The 19,851-nt window shown below is 41.0% G+C and overlaps 1 protein-coding gene across 4 annotated transcripts in view; it reads left to right on the forward strand.

Moving 5' to 3' along the window:
- The first annotated feature begins 1,411 nt into the window (after positions 1–1,411).
- Positions 1,412–19,851, forward strand: part of UQCC1 (ubiquinol-cytochrome c reductase complex assembly factor 1) — a 128,818-nt gene continuing 110,378 nt past the window's right edge. Inside the window, exon 1 of one of the 4 annotated variants that reach the window (XM_075563719.1) lies at positions 1,412–1,724. In XM_075563719.1, the coding sequence (XP_075419834.1) occupies positions 1,701–1,724 (24 nt within the window). In that variant the 5' untranslated portion in view covers positions 1,412–1,700. The remainder of the gene's footprint in view (positions 1,725–19,851) is intronic. The other 3 variants (XM_075563718.1, XM_075563717.1, XM_075563716.1) reach the window with 3 other exon arrangements.

Genomic DNA, 19,851 nt, shown 5'->3' on the forward strand with positions numbered 1-19,851 from the left:
GAACAGTGCACTCAGCAGACGCACAAAGGGCACATGTTCACGGTGTGAAAGCTGAAACAAGAAGGCAGAGTCGTCCCCGTGTTTGACCTCAGCTGGGAACATGCGGGTTGGGTGACTCAAATATTTGGCTACGCTGTACATGTTTGCAGCTGACTGCAAATGTTCCAGGAGTACTGATTTGGGGTTACAAATACATTTTAGTGAGTAGGTGAATTCACAGTTATGTATCGTATGAATAATAAAGAAATAATAAGGATCAACCGCACGGACACACACTCAGAATAGAATCTCCAATGCTCATCGTGACCTGCAAGGTCCCTCAGTCACTGTTTCCTGTCCACCTCTTCAACCTCCTCTCCTGCTCATGTTCATTGGGCTCGCCATAATGACCTTGCTTTTGAAAAAAAAAAATCAAACATTTTCTCATCTTGGAGCATTTGCTATCTCGTCGTGCCCCCATCCCACCCCCTCAACACCCCCTTCTCCCTGCGGGGTTGGCATGCTTTTCTTTAAGATACTTACATGGATCACAATCTGACTTCACTTACATTTTTGATAACATTCGTCAAAGCCCTTTCTTTGATCATCTTATCTAAAATAGCACCCAACCCCATCACCATCTAGTCTCTTCTTCTGCCTAGCATTTATCATGACCCGACATATTATATTTACTGTGTCATTCCAGATGTAATTACTTAAGGATCTCAAGAAGAAATCGTCTTGGATGTGGAGTAGGCGCTGCATCCAAAGTAGTGTCCTACTTACTACAGATGTTTTGTAATAGAAGGGAGAGGAAGACTTGGACCTGGAGTCAGAGACGCACTCAGGGAAGCTGACCATATGAAGTCAGGGGCAGATAATGGAGTGATGTGTCCATAAGCCAAGGACAGCTTGAGACCACCAGAAGCTAAAAGAAGGAAAAAGGTCCTTTCCTAGATATTTCAGCGAGTGTGGTTCTGCTGACACCTTGATTTTTGCATGTTTTGCCTCCGGAACCGTGAAAGGAAACATTTAAGCTGTTTATTTTTTAACAATCGTATTATATTAGGTTCTCATTGAGCAGTCCCTGCGCGCATTGTTCAGGGCCCTGGGTGACCTTTTCTACAGGGCTTTCCTATCACGCGTCCTGGATGTTTCACTTCCAGGCCACTGGGCTTAGGCAGCCCTATGCATGTCAGAACACAACCGCGCGTGCCAGGCTTTCAGGGGCTGCTTCGGGAGAGGTAGACGCCCAGAGCTTTCTCTTGAGCTGCCTCTTAAAGGGCGCCCCGGGCTCCAAGGCTTTGTCTTTTCCACTCTCTTGGGAAGAGAGGGAGTTCTAGTGGAGCGGCTGGGAGGGGGCTCCGCGACGCACGGACACAGCACCGAGCGCTGCAGGAGTGAACCTGGGGTAAGCGGGCAAACAAGCACGAGGCGGAGCTGCACGGCGCCTGGGCCAGGGGGCCTGGAGGACAGGCACTGCGCGGGACGCAGCGGCGCCGGGCCCGTCAGGGGCGGAGCCAAAGGGCGGGGCGCGCGCCCGAGCCCGAGCCCGGCGGCCGCGCGCACAGCCAGGGAAGCGCGTGTGCGCGCGCGCAGCGACCTGTGTGCGCCTGCGCCGCCGTGGCGGGCTCCCGCCCACGAAAGGGCAACCAACTGCAGAGGTAGCTGCGGGGACTCCGGAAAAACGACCCTTCACCCGGAAATGGTTGTTGAAGAACATGGCGTTGCTGGTGCGAGTCCTTGTGAGTGAAGACATGCATTTCAACGGTCGCCCGCAGGGTCCCGGGGTTGGAATTGGAGGAGGCGGGGCGGCAGGAAGGGAAGAGAAACGCCCGAGGGCGCTAACCGAGCGGCGCGGCCGCTTTTCCGCGGGGGAAATTGAGGCAGCATCTCTGGGTTTGGGTCTGGGTTTGGTTTTGAGGAAAAGGCGAGTGACAGCGGAGACTCAGTTGAAGGGTTTCGCTTTTCCGCTCCCACGTGTAGCCGCTTCCTGAGGGAGGTGCGGGCGCCCTGCCCTGGGCTCTCGTTCCTGTACGGTCACTGCTCCTTGCTGTAACCTTGGCCAAGGCACTTTCGGGCCTCACTCTCCCCACGTGAAGCAGGAGAACTTAAATCTCTGGCCCCTTCGGATGGTGAGGTTCTCTGGGGTTGTGTTAGGGTTTAGGTCAGTTCATAACCGTACTGCTTAATGGATTACGGAAAGAAAGTATCAGATTGAAAGCTGTATTGGAAGCAGGGACATACCCGCCGTCTTTACTTTGGCAGCAGAGTGCAACAGAGAACTCACTCATTAAAGACTTGCTGAGTGAATGAATGAAAGAAACAAGGCGCGTTAGGACTGTTAGGCTCTGTAGGGCCCACGTGAAAAGGCACACCTCTTGAGAGTCTGCCCACAACCTTCTAATACACTCTAGCCGTCCTAGGAGTTCACGGGGAGAGAGGTAGCGGAAGAAAGGTTAGGTTACAGAATTTAGTCCCTCATTATAGATAGGTGGGAGAATTTGTACTTTTAGCAAGTCTTTGAAAAAACTGGGCCAAGGACATTGTAGCAGATACGATCCGTTCTTGCTTCTGGCAATCTTTTGAGCTGTTACTCTATTCGTGCGTTCTGAATCTTTTTATACACGGTCTACAAAGACCGCACTTTTTCTTCTTGTATTCCATGGCAGCCTAGGAAAGGACATTATCGCCAAGTCGGATAACTGCGATGACCTCCAGAAATGATGTATTCAGATCCGAGCACTACTAGGGAAATGGTCACGAGGCTTTCCCAAATTCTTAAAACATGTTGGGAAAGAGATGAAAAGATATTGGGCTTGAGATCCGAAATGAGCACCTTGATTTGTCTTGGAAGCTACAGGCATCTTAGCTAATGTACCTACACGTGTTCTTGCTCCTGTGTTTGTGGGCTGTTGTTGCCTGTTAATTTCGTTTTAGGTGGGGTAGTAGCTATGGAAACTGCTTCCTCACTTGCTTTAGATGGATCTGAAACATATATACTTATCCTTTTCTATTGTCCTAAAAGGAGCCAAGGGTAGCCAACTACAAGGTCAACAATTTGAAGTCACCAGCCTCTCTGAGGAAGACAGGACTTTCTACTCCTGAAAGAGTTACAGTCTCTCGTATAATATGCAAATTATGTGCCCAGAAAACTGTTGGGGGAAAAAATTAGTCCCCAAAACACAGCGGCAGTTTTATCCTGCCTAATAGTGTCTCTGTGACTCATTGTCGAGTGAGTGGTTTGGTTTTATTTGTTTTAAAAACAAGTTTAAAGAATCTAAATCTTGTGTACTTTATTACTATTATTTTTTGTAGTATTTGACAAAGCAACAGAAACCCCCTTCGTGTTTGTGTTTCCTCCTTCTAAATTTTATTTACTTTGTTGTTGGGAATATACATAACAAAACATAAACCAGTTCAGTTTCCACACGCACAGTCTAGAGACTGTTGGTTGCATTCTCTGAGTTGTGCAATCATTTCACCATCCTTTGCTGAATTGTTCCTGCTCCTTAACTTACACACACTGTTCCATAAGGCTCCCATCTAATTTTTTGAGTTGCTTTTGTCACTTTGACCCCATATAGATCTTTCTTAAAAGAGCATTGGGAACTCTTGTGGCTTTGTAGTATAAGTGTTGGGTTGCTAATCACAAGGTGGACAGTTCAAAACCACCAGTTGCTCCATAGATGGACAGTGAGGCTGTGTGCTCTTGCAAAGGTTTACAGTCTCAGAAACCCTGTATAGGGTTGCTGCGAGTCAGAATTAACAGGTTATTTTTTTTTTCCTTCAAAGAGCATGGTGTTCAAGGTAGACTTTTAGCCCCCTACTTATGGTAAGTTAAACTGTGGTTCAGTTTTTGGATGAATTCAGGGTATATTTTTGGTTTAAGGTTTAAAGATTATTTCAGGGTAATAGTTTTAGGGATTCATCTACCCTCTGGGACGCCAGAAAGTTTATTAAAATAATTTTTTTTTGCAGAAAATTTATTGACAATGAGAATTTGAAATTCTGTTCTGTAGTTCCCCCCCATTTGATCAGGATTCTTCTATGGAAACTTGGATAACAACGTTCAGTAATAGTCTCTGGGCATCCAGTTCTGGTCTTGTGGCAAAGGACGCAATTATTCATAGAAGTGTTCAATATGTGGCAATTAACCACATATTCCAGATAAACTTTCTTAGTTTTGAAAGTGGCGATAAACATGAAATAGATATTTATCAGTCACCTATTCTGAAGAGACATTTGGGGCAGGCACTGTGAGGAATTTTCAAATAAAGCAAAATGCTTGTCTCTTCCTGTTAGACTTCGGTTGAAAGTTTGGTTGTACTATTTTGTATTGGTATGACCTTGAGCTAATCACTAAACCGATTTCTCTGAGCCTCATATTTTCTTATTCAGTAAGGTTGATAGGGTTGGTCAGAGCGTCTTTGTTGACAACAAGCCAAGTCTATGCTTTTCTTCCCTTTCAGCTCAGCAACTACCTATGCTGAGTACTTAATATATTCTGTCATGCAAGACATTGCGGATGAAAAACATTGACCTTCTCAAGTTTATACTCTAATGGGAGAAAAAAGAAACTACAGCTATGATACTTGTGATGCTGAGACAGAAGTACCTGATACTCGGCTATAAAAAGATATAGTGTCTGGGGTCTTAAAGGCTTGAAGATAAACAAGAGACCTTCTAGCTGAGAAGCAACAAAACCCACGTGGAAGAAGCACACCAGCCTGTGTGATTATGAGCTGTTGATGGGATCAAAACCTAGAACAAAATATCGTATTGTGAATGGGGGAGTGTGGAGTGGAGACCCAAAGCCCATCTGTAGGCAGTTGGACATCCCTTTACAGAAGGGTTGCGGGGAGGAGATGAGCCAGTCAGGGTACAGTATAGCACCGCTGAAACATACAACTTTCCTCTAGTTCTTTTTAAAAAAATCATTTTATTGGGGTGCTTATCACAATCCATACATATATCCATTTTGTCAAACACATCTGTACATATGTTGTCATCATCTTTTAAAAAACATTTTCTTTCTACTTGAGCCCCTGACGTCAGCTCCTCATTTTTTGCCCCTTTCATTTAGTTCTTTAATTATTTCTCCCTGCCCCCCCTCACCATCCCTCCTCCGCTATCATGACCCCAGTTCTACCTTACAAATCTGGCTAGAACAGAGCATATACACAGGTACAGATAAGAACTGGAAATACAGGGAATCCAGGACAGAGAAACTCCTCAGGACCAATAATGAGAGTAGCCATACCAGTATGATAAGGGGAAGGTAGGGTGAGAAATGGGGAACTGATCACAATGATCTCTCTATAACCCCCTCCCAGGGGAATGGACAACAGAAAAGTGGGTGAAGGGAGACATTGGTCAGTGTAAGACATGAAAACATTTATAAATTATCAAGGGTTCATGAGGGAGGGAGGGAGGGAGAGGGAAGGGAAAATGAGAAGCTGATACCAAGAGCTCAATAAAATGATTTTTAAAAAAGTACCTGGTACTAGGGAGCAGAGAAATGCTTGATAACAAGCATCCATCTAATTTAAATAGAGAAAGGGGAAAGGGCATATGGGAGGCTTAGATTTTTGCTAATAGTTTTGTGCTAATTAGTTTTATGCTAATCTGACAATCAAGAAATTATAAATAAATGTGTTTGGAATAAGGCCACAAAACATACTCATTGCCATTGGGTCAATGCTACCTCATAGTGATCCTATAGGATTGCATAGAACTGTCTCTGGGTTTCTGAGACTATAACTCTTTTTGGGAGTGGAAAGATCTGTTTTCTCCCGAGGAGTGGCTAGTGGTTTTGAACTGCTGACATTACAGTTAGCAGCCAATGTGTAACCACTATGCTACCATGGCTCTTTTGTAAGTCATTATAGAAGTAGAAAGCCTCATCTTTCTCCTGAGGAGCAGCTTGTGGTTTTGAGTTGTTGACCTTGAAGTTAGTAGCCCAATGCATAGCCCGCCATACCTCCTTTTTAATCCCAGATCAATATTTTGTTCCTCTTTAAAATGAAGAGACCCGTCTGTGAGCTATTAAGAGGTTCTTTTTTTTAAATTTTAAATTATTATTTTAAATCATTTTATTGGGGGCTGGTATCACAATCCATACATACATCCATTGTGTCAAGAACATATGTACATTTGTTGCCATCATCATTCTCAAAATATTTGCCTTCTACTTGAGCCCTTAATATCTGCTGCTCATTTTCCCCCCTCCCTCCCCATTCCCCTCCCTCCTGAACCCTTGATAATTTATAAATTATTATATTGTCATATCTTACACTGTCTGATGTCTCCCTTCACCCACTTTTATGTTGTCCATCTCCCAGGGAGGAGGTTATATGTAGATCCTTGTAATTGGTTCTCCCTTTCTACCCCATCCTCCTGGTTTCGCTACTCTCACCACTAGTCCTGAAGGGATCATCTGTCCTGGAATCCTTGTGTTTCCAGTTCCTGTCTATACCAGTGCACATCCTCTGGTCTAGCCGGATTTGTAAGGTAGACTTGGGATCATGATAGTCCGGGGGGATGGGAGGGGAGGAGGAGGAAACATGTTTCATCGTTGCTACACTGCACCCTGACTGGCTTGTCTCCTCCCCGCGACCCTCCGTAAAGGGATGTCCAGTTGCCTACAGATGGGCTTTGGGTCTCCACTCTGCACTCCCCTCCTCATTCACTATAATTTTTTGTTCTGATGACTCCTGATTCCTGATAACTGATTGCTTCAACACCTTGTGATTGCACAGGCTGGTGTGCTTCTTCCATGTGGGCTTTGTTGCTTCTGAGCTAGATAGCCACTTGTTTATTCAAGCCTTTAAGACCCCAAATGCTATATCTTTTGATAGCTGGGCACCATAAGCTTTCTTCACTACATTTGCTTATGCACCCATTGTCTTCTGTGATCATATAGGGGAGGTAAGCACACAATGATAGGATTTTTTTGTTCTTTGACGCCTGATAACTGTTCCCTTTGGCACCTCGTGATCACACAGACTTGGTGTGCTTCTTCCATATGTGCTTTGTTGCTTCTGAGTTAGATGGCTGCTTGTTTACCTTATTAAAAGATTCTTTATCTTTTATTCCTCCCATGGTTTAAGGAATTTTTATTAAAGCAAGAATTTTATCATCCAAATTGCGTTTCCTTGCACAGTTATCAGTTCCATCATCTAAAACAGAAGTGACACTCTGAGCTATTACACAGTAAAGAATTACACATTTAAAGAAAGGAATGCTTTAAATTTTTGTACTTTGCTGAAAATTTTTCCCCAGGGTCTATAAAACATTAATTTGTTTTTATATTTTACTATTTTTTTGTGGTTGTTTGTTTTTAAATAAATAAGGAATCAAGGACTAGCATTTTTTGCTAGCTCTGACATTTGCTCGAAGATTCTTCATCTTTTGACGTTCTCATAATCTAGAAACACTCTGTTAAAGGAGGAGTGGATTATTATGGACCCAGCCTTGGGACCAGAATTCTGGGCAATAGATGAGAAATAGGGATATTTTCGTGGGTTACAAATGAAGAGTCTTCTAAAAGTTTGTGGAAAGGTGCCATTATTATTTAATTCCATTTTCCATGCACTTATGGAAGCACCTTTGTGTGTTATTCTACTGGCTTTTGATAGGATTTGAAGGAAAGGGGGTAACCTTGCCAGGTTGAACCATTTTGGGCTATGATGCAGTTCAGAAAGAAAGGCATTACTGTGTTGTCTTGACTGTTTGTGCACATTATTCCCAAAATATAGAATAGACAGATGGTAATTGCCCATTTTCTACCTGAGCTCTTTAGCTGTTGGTCACTTTTTTGTTCTTGTCCTTTCAACATTTGTTTGTGTCCTTTTTCCATTATATGGCCTTAGCACCTTTGGTGAAATCAATTTCCATAGATGTATTAGTTTATTTCTGGACTCTCAGTTATGTTTCAGTGACCGATATATCTTACTGTACCCTTGTGTTAAGTTTTGAAATGGACAAGTATGAGTTCTCTAACTTCATTTTTCATTTTTGAGGTACCTTGGCTAGGATCCCTTATGATTCTATTTCTTTAAAAAAGACTGTTGAGATTTGGATAGGAGTTGCCTGAATCTATAGGTCACTCTAAGGAGTATTTCCATCTTAATATTAAAGTTTCCAATCTGTGAACATGAATGTCTTTCTACTTCTCTTTAATTTATCCCAGCCATGTTTTATAGTTTTCAATGTCTGAGTCTTGCACCTCCTTAGATATTTATATTCTTAAATATTTTATTTTTTGATGCTATTGTAAATAGAGTTAAAAATAACTGTGTTTCAGGTGAAGGTTTACATAGCAAATTAGGCTTGTTTTTAACAATTTTTATATCAATTGTTCCATGTCATGTATTACCATTTTTACATTGTGTCAGCATTCTCATTATTTCTATTCTATTTCATTGATTTAGCTTCCTACCTCTCTTTGCCTCCCATCTTTACTTTGAGTAAATGTTGGCTATTTGGTCTAATATTCTTAATTGTTTAAGGGAACACACTTCTTCTGTGTAATATTGTTGATTTTATAAGTCCAACTATTTTCTGACCAAAAAGTGGCCTACTGAAATAGCTTCAATTTGAAGTTGAAAGGGTCGTTTTGGACAGGAGTATTAGAGGTTCCTTTAGTTTCTGTTGGCCTGGATATTACGTCTAAAATATGTCTGGCTATTTTTAAGAATTCCAGTTTTGGTTTATATTTTTCTCCCATTTTATATATACCTTTTCTGTGTCTCTGGTCAGAATGGTTGGTCCTGGTAGCCATGTGCTATCTGGTCTCATGGGGGAAGTTCCAATTTCAGGATAGAAGAGGCTATGGTTAGTTCTGTAGACCGTTTTCTTCTTTGCGCCTTTGATTTCCTTTATTCTCTTTTGCTTCATGTATGTAGAACCCATTCATTGTATGTTTGATGGCTGCTCAGAGCTTTTAAGACCCCCAGATGCAACTCACTAAACTAGGATATAGAGTCTTTTGTGAACTATGGTATTGACTGAGTTGTGCTTTGAGAGGGTGACCCTAAGCTTTGTTTGGATATATCTAGCAAGGCTCTGGCACCGTGCCCCTAATAGAGTTTGTTACACACACACACACACACACACACACACACACACACACACACACACACACGCACATGCATTTACTCACATGTCTGTCTTTATACATACGGGTACCCCTCCCCAATCGGATTTCCCCCCAAAGCTATGTATTTAATTTTTTTTTACAAAACAATCTTATCACCTTCAAAGTACTCTCCATTATACTTAATACATTTGTCAAATCTGCACTTCTATTCTTTTTTTAAAAAAATTAAAAAAAATTTTTTTTGCATTTCTATTCTTGGGAACAGTTTTCAAACTCATCTGTTTGGATGGCTGACAGCAACTTCCTCTTTTTTTTTTAAATTAAAAAATTCTTTTTAAGTCCCTCTGCTGTTTTTTTTCCTTTACCTTTTCTACCGCATCAAAAAAAATTGCTGCCCTTTCATGTCCCTCTGCATTCTCAAAAACAGAAAATTGTCATGTGAGTAAGGCACAAGGGGCAAGAGAGGCATGCTGTTTGCTAAAAACTGACACTGAGATGGCTGCGCCAGCAGGTGCATTGTTGGGTGGCAAAAACCCGTCGTCTGTCTGCCGCAAATCAGGCCATTTTTGCCGCATTGTTAAGCTGTCTTTTCAGAACCTCTAAACAGAAAGCTTGATTAATAGTCTGACTTGGTGGAATGAACTTCAAATGCACTACGAGTTGATCAGGAAGTTACCGGATGTCCCGAACAAGGTTTGGGTTTGTCATCAGTCGACATTTTTCCATTTTGGAAATGAGAAAACACTCGTACACTTGAGTTTTTCCTATAGCGCTGTCCTTGTAGGCTGTGTCAGCATCACAACCGTTTCTGTGGCATTTTTCCAGAGCAGGAAGCAAAATTTCACAGCCTCATGCTGTTCTCTTTAATCGGCCATGACAAAAATGAGATATGAATGGAACTGCTTCTATGAAAAAATTCACTGTGACCAGAGAGAACCTTCCCAGGCAGTGCCACTGGGTGTACTTAGTCAGAGCGAGTTACTCTATGCTTGCCTGGTGGGGAAACTGCGGACCTTGAAAGCTCCGTCAAGCGGAGCTCTTTTCCCTTTTTGGGGGGTTACCCTTCATATGTGCATCCATATTTGGAATTGCCTTTTTCATCATCAAAAGTGCCTACTATCTGGAAAGTGATTTCCACTCCTCCAACCCATCCCTAGTAACCATCAAATTACTTATTTTTTATGATAGTGGGATTATCTAATATTTAACTTTTTGCAGTTGACGTTTCATTTAACATAATGTCCTCCAGATCCAGCCATGTTATAGAATGTTTCATAGATTCCTCACTATTCTTAATCGTTGAATAATGTTCTCTTGTGTGTATATACCACAGTTTGTTTATCCACTCGTCTGTTGATGGGCACTTAAGTTGTTGCTGTTGTGAATAATGCTTCATTGAACATGGGTGTGCTTGTTTATTCATATTACTCATCTTTTATTTTTATGGGATGGTAGGTAAAGTATTGCTACTAGGTTTCCAGTTTGTAAACACAGTTTTATGGCAAATAAAATGTGTTAAAACAGCCTCTTTGGTCAGTGGATGGCTGCAGACACGTTCTCTCAGAAATACACCTGTCTTACATATAGTATGTTTAGGCTGCCTTCACAGGCACGGTCGAAGCAAAACAGTGACCTGTTGTTGTTGTTAGGTGCCATCAAGTCAGTTCCAGTCTATGCGACCCTGTGCACAACAGAACAAAACACTTCTTGGTCCTGTACCATCCTCACACTTGTTCTTATGTGTAAGCCCCTTGTTTTGGCCACTGTGTCAATCTTTCTCATTGAGTGTCTTCCTCTTTTCCACTGCCCTTCTACTTTATCAAGCATGATGTTCTTCTGTTAGGTCAGTTAAATTCAAGGCAGAGATTATGTCTAATCCTCATTGCTTTTTAAACAGTGTTCAGTTATTTTTCACCTGTATAAATAAGTGAATATCTCATGTATTTTAGTCTAAAAAGCTTTCCCATACATTCATGTATATTTTTCTCTTCTCAATAGTACTTTAAAATCTATACCATTGTCTAGATTAATGATACTAATAATAGAATTCCAAATGTCTCATAGAGTTTACTTAAATTATTTCTCAACAAGGTGGTTGATAATGCTACCCGTAAGGCGGACCAGGGAGATGTATGAACTTTAGATACAGGAATTAATTTTGAGCTTGCATTTAATTGTAAGCCCCAGTCGAAGAACAACTTCTTCTTATACTGTGGTTCTGCTCGGTACTTATCCTCATGAAGTGAGCACTGAAGATATGGGTGCTACAGCAAAGTGTGGCGAAGAGATCAGGCGGTTCCTGGCAATCAGAAACAATAGTATTTGAGGTTCTAAAGGCTTGCCTTAAAACAAGCAGTCATCTAAATAAAGTGTCAGCTAAGTCCTCATGGAAGGAGCATATCAGCTCATGAAGGACTTGTAAGGATTATAAATAAGAAAATACAAGGTAAGAGGAGCAAATTGTATTTGAGCTTAAGTTCTAAGCATTCAGTTTGCAGAAGGCTCTGGATGACAGTGAAAGCCCAAAATCCATTTGCAGAGCCCCCACATGGATTAGAGCTTCATTGAACTTGCTCAGACCATTGGCTAAGAATGTGAACAGTCTTGCCCTGGAGTGCATTGAAGAGTAGATTCCTGTAGATCTCACAAAAGCAGAGAGACTGCCATCAAGTTGATGTAGGTTCACAGTGACCTTGTAAGACTGGGTAGAACTACTCCTGTGGATTTCTGAGACTGTCCTCCCTAGGAGTGGTCTGGGGACTCCTGTACTGCAGATATACTTACCGTAGGTTAAAATTTAACTTATTAACATTTGTTTTCCCTTTTGATCCATTTAAAATTTTCTAGTTTCTTTTATCTTCCACTTTCACTTGGATTGAGGCTTTTCTGTTTTATTTTGTTGTCCTTTTCGGGTATGATTTTCTTGATATGAAATCCAGGAGAAGTAATCTACAGAGATGGATATGATGATGGCATGGGAGGTTGGAGGATGATGGGGAGCTAATAATGCATACTAGAATGAAGAAAATGCTAAAAAATTAATTGTGGTTATTGCCCACTTTTAAAGTACATTTAAATCATTGAATTGTATGCCAATGAAACTTGAAACAAATTTCAAGACAGAGAGACCAGCTCAGAAGGCTATGTATGGCAACTGTTTGGGGGGATTACTTAGAGGGTAATGTTGATAGGTTTTCTTGAAGCGCATAGGATGATCACAGGGGTTTCTTAGGAAATTTTTTGGAGATTGTAAACAGCATTGGTGAGAAAGAGGCCAAGAAAGTTGTACCAAGGGAATCCCCCTTGCAATTCCCCATCATGACAATGTACCCATTCATTTTTTGAGGGTACTGAGGGTTGGGAAACTTTACCCTGTCCACCATATAGCCCTGATCTTGCCCCTTCAGATTTCTTCTTGTTTATAAAACTTAACACAGAAAAAGAACATGATCCAAATCCCTCAGGGATGCCCAAACTGCTATTCTGATGTGGTACAAATTGAAGAGTGCTAAAATCTTGAACATATTTATGTAGCTGGTTTTAAGCTTTTATCTAGTCAATAAGATTTCTCTGCTTTCAGTGACAATTCATAATTTTTGTTGAAAAGTAGATATTTTAAGTAATGGAATGTAGTAGTTCTAGAAATCAACCCCAGTTTTGTTTTGTTTTTCTTTCTTGTTTTAGTAACATTTATGAACGAATTCTATAAAGTTTGTATTCTTTGCTGCGTTACCACAGAAGTCTCAGTCTGGTATACTTCAACAAATACAAAAAAGCAAATGAAACCTGTCACTATAGAATCACTGCCAACTTACCATGACTCAGTAGGGCACAGTGGAATTCTCTCCAGGAGGATTTGCAAGGCTATTATCTCTAGGGAAGCAAGACTCCTGAGGACTAATGTGTTTGAATGGTTGACTTTTCCTTTAGCAGCCTAGTGCTTAACCACTGCACCACCAGAACCTGCTTTCTTTTGCTTTGTATTCAATTAATGATTAGACAGAGATTTCCTTAAATACTTGGAATCATTAAGTCTTGCTGAGTGGTGTGTGCATACTAAAGTGTGCTTTTAACACTTTTGACAGGCAACCGACAAACTTCACCATAGGCTTTACTTTCTGCAAAGTTCAGAGCCTCAAGGTTAGTCTTAGGTGAGAGCTTTGGACCTTGTCAGGTGTTTCCTGGCTTGGTCACAATCTTGAGCATCCATTTAGTCCTATGCATGTGAACAGGAATGTGCCAGAACTTTCCAAAGCCTGTGGTCCCAGTAGTGGCATAAATGTTTTGTGCTTCTATACTGACCCAAATGTTGGCAGTTTGAACTCACCCACTAGCACCATGGAAGAAAGGCCTGGCAAACTCCTTTTGTAAAGGTTTTAACCAGAACACCCCCATTAACTCTGTCACACTTGGAGTCACCATGAGTGGGCATTGACTTCACAAGCAATCAACAGGTTTAGTTTGGTACGATCATTTCATTCTCCAGTTTTTCCTTGTAAGCTTCTTATTTATTTAAAAATAGTGTTTTGAAGAAAAGCTTAAACAGCAAATTCATTTCTATTGAACAATTAAAATTTTTAAAGTTTTATTGGTACATAATTTACATAGCAACACAGTTCAGTAGTTCAATTGTTCAACCACATCAAGAATTGTATAATCATTACCTTATCAGTTTTAGACAGACAGTCCCCCCCCCCATGGTTAAATTGCCTTTAAAATGAGTTGTGCAATCACAGTCAGTTGTCTTCATTTCTCACTCCTGAAATATCCCTTTCCTCCCTATCACCCACCCCTGCATCTGTATCCCCTACCAACCCCTGTGTCCTGTATCATCACTATACATCCGCTCCTGTGGGTCACAAACTGGGAAACTGAACAAAAACAATGTCCGCTATGTGAGACTAAATGTCAAAAATTACTCTAAAGCAGCGGTTCCCAACCTTCTTCATGCCGTGATCCTTTCATACAGTTCCTCATGTGGTGGTGACCCCCCAACCATAACATTATTTTCCTTGCTACTTCATAGCTGTAATTTTGCTACTGTTATGAATATAGCTGACATTGTTTCTGTTGGGTTTCCCAGTTTGTGACCCATAGGAGGCATGATACAGGGTACAGGGGTTGATAGAGGATACCAGGGGTAGGAGTGGGTTATAGGGAGGAAAGGGGGATTTCAGGAGTGAGAAATACAGACGGGAGCTGGGAGGGAGCACTAGAAATGACTGTGATTGCACAACTCATTTTAAAGGCATTTTGACCATGGGGGTGGGGTGGGGTGGGATGTTACAATACTTGTAATAAAAACCAAATTTGAAATAAGATGTAAAGATAAAATAGAAATAATATAAAGACTAAAAACAAATAATGAGTAAGAAAGAAAAGATCCTTTTCAACATTTCAAAAGCCAGGGAAGAAATATCTGTCATAGAACAAGAAAGAGATACTTACACAAATTAACAATTTCTATACAAATTATTCAGTAAACACATTACTCAGATGTTGTTTATAGTGTATCATCCTCATTTGTTTTTTTCTGAGAAGTTTTAATTTTATTTTAAAATTTATTTTATTTTTAATTTATTTTTGTATGAACGTGTGTACTTAATTTTTTAAAATAAATCATTTTATTGGGGCTCATACAACTCATCACAATCTATACATACATCGATTGAGTAAAGAACCCTTATACATTCGTTGCCCTCATCATTCTCAGAATTCGCCTTCCACTTGGGTTCCTGGAATCAGCTCATTTTCCGTTTTTTCCCCTGTCCCCTCCCTCCCCACCCTCTTTCCCTGTTTTTATTTTTAAAATCATTTTATTAGAGGCTCATGCAACCCTTTATCACAATCCATACATACATCAATTGTGTAAAGCACATTTGCACATTCATTGCCCTCAACATTCTCAAAACATTTGTTCTTCACTTAAGCCCTTAGCATCAGCTCCTCATTTTCCCTTCCCTCCACGCTCTCCCCTCCCTCATGAACCCTTGATAATTTATAAATTATTTTTTGTCATATCTTGACCTGTCCGATGTCTCCCTTCACCCACTTTTCTGTTGTCCATCCCCAGGGAGGAGGTTATATGTAGATCCTTGTAATCGGTTCCCTCTTTCTAACCCACCCTTCCTCTACCCTCCCAGTATCGACATTCACACCACTGGTCCTGAAGGGATCATCCGCCCTGTATTCCTTGTGTTTCTACTCTCTATCTGTACCAGTGTACGTCCTCTGGTCTAGCCAGACTTGTAAGGTAGAATTCGGATCATGATAGTGGGGGAGGAGGAAGCACTGAGGAACTAGAGGAAAGTTGTATGTTTCATTGTTGTTACATCACACCCTGAGTGGCTCGTCTCCTCCCCGAGACCCTTCTGTAAGGGGATGTCTTTTTGCACCCTTCCCAATACTGTAATTTTTGTGTCCCTTTCCCATCTCATCTTTGCTTTACAGCAGCAGTTCTCAACCTGTGGGTCGCAACCTCTTTTTTTGGGAGGGGGAGTTTGAATGAACCTTTCACAGGGGTTGTTTGATTCATAACAGTAGCAAAATTACAGTTATGAAGTAGCAACAAAAATAATTTTATGGTTGGGGGGGGGGTCACCACAACATGAGTTGATGTATTCAAGGGTTGTGGTTAGGAAAGTTGAGAACCACTTCTTTAGAGTAATTTTTGACATTTAGTCTCAAATAGCTGACTTATTAAAGGAGTTCATTATTCATGGGTGATATTTATTTTATGAGCCAATCTGTTAGTTTTTTAGTTGTAAGGTGACCTCTCAGGATAACTTTGGTTTAAGGAGATGGAGGGGGAAAAAGAGAGAGAGATTGGAACAAGGCAAACCATTGGGAGGCTTCATAAGTTGAATAAAAATTTATCTAGTTTGTAAACTCTAAGTTGGGAGGAAAAAGATTGTCTCAGGGAGACAGTCTGGGGGAATACTGGATCTAATTTCAGCTGATCAGTAAATCTAGACTTTTAAGAATTTGAATTCTGACTTATACTTTTCTCTTGTTCTGTTGTGGTCCTGATCAGAATGGTCAGGAGCAGCAACCAGCTTTTTGGGTCTCCGGTGGATTAGACCTGTCGTGGTTGTTTAGGACCCCTGGTGGCATACATAGTTGGTTACGCTGTGGGCTGCTAACCAGAAGATCAGCTGCTTGAAACCACCAGGTGCTCCTCTGGAGACAGATGAGGCTTTCAGAAAGATTTTCAGCTGGAAACCCAAAAGGGGCAATTTTACTCTGTCTCTCACAGGGTCGCTTTGCTTTGGAATCCACTTGAAGGTGGTTAACGAGTAACGGTTGTGGAGGCGATTAATCCTTCTCTAAGTCTATGGTTTCCCCTTTTCCTCTGGAGGAGTAGAGACTAACATTTATATCTCAGATGGTCCTTTTAGCTTTTTAATTAACCAGTTATTTTCTCTTTCTCCAGCTCCTCTGGCAGCCTTGAAGCGAAATGATTACTTTTATTTATTTATTTTCTTACTATAAATGCCGCTCAGGAAAAGGCTTTCACACTGGCACTGTCACGTCAGGTCCAATAAAATCAGCCTTGCAAGTGAGAAACTACCCGACAGATCCATTAATGCCAATTCTCCGTGAGACTTTGAAGGAGTGTCATTCCCATTTTGTCCCCTTCGGTGGCTGCATGGCTACATCTTTTCATTGTGATCATGGTCTGTTAGCTTTCAAGGTTATCAGAGCTGGAGACGTGGAGATGGGAGTAGAGCAAGTTGAAAACACCATAAAAATTGTGTGCTAACGGAGATTCCTCCATTTTTCTTGACTACACCACACGTAGGACTGTTGCAAGTCTTTTGGTAATGTCTGGAGTTATGAAAAGTTGACTTTGCCAGTGTTCTGCTGCCGTTAGGCGTCCTGTGGCATGCTGGGTTACATATTGGGCTACCAACGTCAAGCTCAGCAGCTCCTCAGGGGAAGAGGAGGCTTTTTGCTCCTGTAAAGAGTTATAGACTCAGAAAAACAGGCGTTCTTTCCTCCCCTATAGACTTGCCATGAATTGGAACTGACTTGGTGGCAGTGACTTATTTTTTGGTAAGTGTCTTTCAACCTAGGACAATCCTTCCATATCCATTTGTTTTTTGGTGATCTTGATGTTTTTTAAAGAGACAGATGAGGTTGTCTGCTCTTGTAAAGACAGTCAGTCTCAGACTCAAAGGGGGGCAGTTCTGTTCTGTTGTAGAGTGGAAATCAACTAGATGGTACAGAGTTGTTTTTTATAGGGTAGTTATTTTGCAGACTAATCCTTAATTTGGACTTGTTTGATGTGTCTTCATAAATTATACTCCCCCTACTCCTGCTGGAATACCTCACATAGGATGAAGCATTCTTTTCATTAGAACATATTTATAAAAAACAAGCAAAACAAGAATCAAGCCAGTTGCTGTCAAGTTTCCGACTCCTGGTGACCCCGTTTATTTTAGAGTAGAACTAAAGGGGTTTCAGTGGCTGTAGTCTCTCAACAGTGGATTGATAGGCCTGTTTTTGAAGACACCTCTGGGTGGACTTGAACTGCTAACCTTCTGGTTAGCGGTTGAGCATATAACTGTCCCAGTTAAGGATTCCTGTGTCATGTTAGGAGGCACATACTTTTAGTATGTCCTGTTGTTGGTGTCCATTGTTGGTGTTAGTAACTTTGATCACTTGGTCAAGTTGGTCTCTGGTAGGCTTCTCCATCATAGAGTAAATGAGTATTTGGTGGAGAGCTACTTTGATATTTATGCTGTAAAACTAAACTCTCGTTTCTTTGGTGCTCAAATTGTCTCCGACTTGACCAGGGAGAGTCGTTCCAGCCAGCATCTTCTTGTTTTATGACGTTCCCATCATTCTCTAAGCACGTTCTTACTTTGTGATACAACAGTATGTTCCACACACTTGTGTTTTCTATGCTCTGTTCTTGAGTCAGTTTTTCTCCAAAGAGCCTCAAAGTTCCTTTTCATGGATATCTCTATTAAGAAACAAGATCTGAGTCCTCCTACGTGTGTTCATTTGGTTTTAGAATGTCATTCCTTCCAGGCCCTTTCAGGACAGGGTGAGAAATATACATATTCATATAAATACACCTATATCTATTTGTCTGTATATACTAAAAGCCCATACCAGTTCAATACCAGAGTTTGTTCTAGACTTCTGCCTGTCCATGTTTTCTCTGGTAGAAACCTGCCCCCTCAAAGTCTTCCTTTATGTCACCAGTCTTTTGGAAAGGTCAGTGTAGACTCCGTAGTGCCGTCCCTAACAAAGCAGAATGAGAAAGCATATTCAGTAATTTTTGGAGAAATGGCTGAACATTCTTCAAGTCTGGTGAAGTATCCTTTTCTACTACGCCACATTGTAGCTTGTTCAGGAGAATTTGCTACCATACTAGTATCTGTCTTTTGTACTATGGATTGAATTAGTGTCCCTGGCATTTGGTACCATTGGGGAATTACAGAGTAAGTAGATTTGGTGTCTACTTTTAGAGTCTTTTCCAACCCATGGGTGAGCCAAGGAAAATACTGTGTATCTTAAAAACTGCATGCTGACACAGGCTTTATCTCTGGACTGATTAAAATGTAGTAAAACAAAGAACTGATGTGGCAGAGTGTTATGAAATACAAACGCAAAATCACCTTCAATTAGCAATAAGCACAGGAAAGGTGACTTTCAAAATATGGTTTTGGGTACTAAAGCAAACAAACCAATTCCCATTTCTCACTTGTCATTGAGTCAGTTTGCACTCACAGTGACCTTATAGGAAAGAGTAGAAATTCCCCTGTGAACTTCCAATACTGTAACTCTTTGAGAGTAGAAAGCTTTGTCTTTCTTTGGCAGAGAGACTCGTGGTTTTGAACTGCTGACCTTGTGGTTAGCAGCCCAACATGTAGTACACTAAGCCACCAGGGCTTCTCATAGTTCCCACTTAGTAAAGGTTAATTTATCCTAAATACATTTATTAAAGCAATATATTTAACCACTGGGGATGGCTATACATATATTTCTGCATCTGGGAGAAATGGAGGTTTGCTAATCACTGTGGGTCTAATATACCTGTAAGAGACTGATGCAAATTCATATTTATGAGGAAAGTATTGGAAGAAGTGAGAAGGTAAAAAGATCTAGTTGGTTGAGTAGAACTAGGAGTCTAGAGGGGTTTCATAAAGCAAATGTGCATGTAGTTGGAGCAGGAGTAAAAACAGTGTTAGCGTAAGTGACTATAAAGGATTAGTTTGGGGGGTGGCAGTGGGGGTGGGGCAGAGCAGTGGTTCCCAAACAAGAGTCTTTAATTTTGGATTTCCTGAGTCAAGAAGGGCCCACTTGGTAAATACATGCATATAGATCAGATGTTTGACTAAGAGACACTTGCAGCCTCAGCAGGCTTTTGAGAAAGGGAATGCCAAGTTTAAGGCAATTATTCTCAGGATATGGCTCTTGGGGCTATGATAGTGTGCTGGGAAAAGAGAAGCTTGCTTGCATTATTTAGTAATGATAATAACAATAATGATGCCTTTGTGTATTTTGCTATTATCAAAATATTTTTATAAATGTTTCTTGCAGCACAATGACATATTTGTAGTTCCCCCCACTCTTTCTATGTAAGGGAAAACAGAGGTTCAAAGAGTTAAGTCGCTTGTTCAGGGTCAACCAGCTATTTAATGGCGTGGTTGGGCTTCATACCCTCGTTGTTACACCTCAGCAGTTTCAATAAGGACTTGTTCAAGAATTGTTGCTGTAGGGTTGGAGAAGGAAAGAACAGATTGCTCTGTTCTTCT

Source organism: Tenrec ecaudatus, chromosome 12 (genome assembly GCF_050624435.1).
Source record: "Tenrec ecaudatus isolate mTenEca1 chromosome 12, mTenEca1.hap1, whole genome shotgun sequence".
In the NCBI taxonomy this organism is placed as follows: domain Eukaryota; kingdom Metazoa; phylum Chordata; class Mammalia; order Afrosoricida; family Tenrecidae; genus Tenrec; species Tenrec ecaudatus.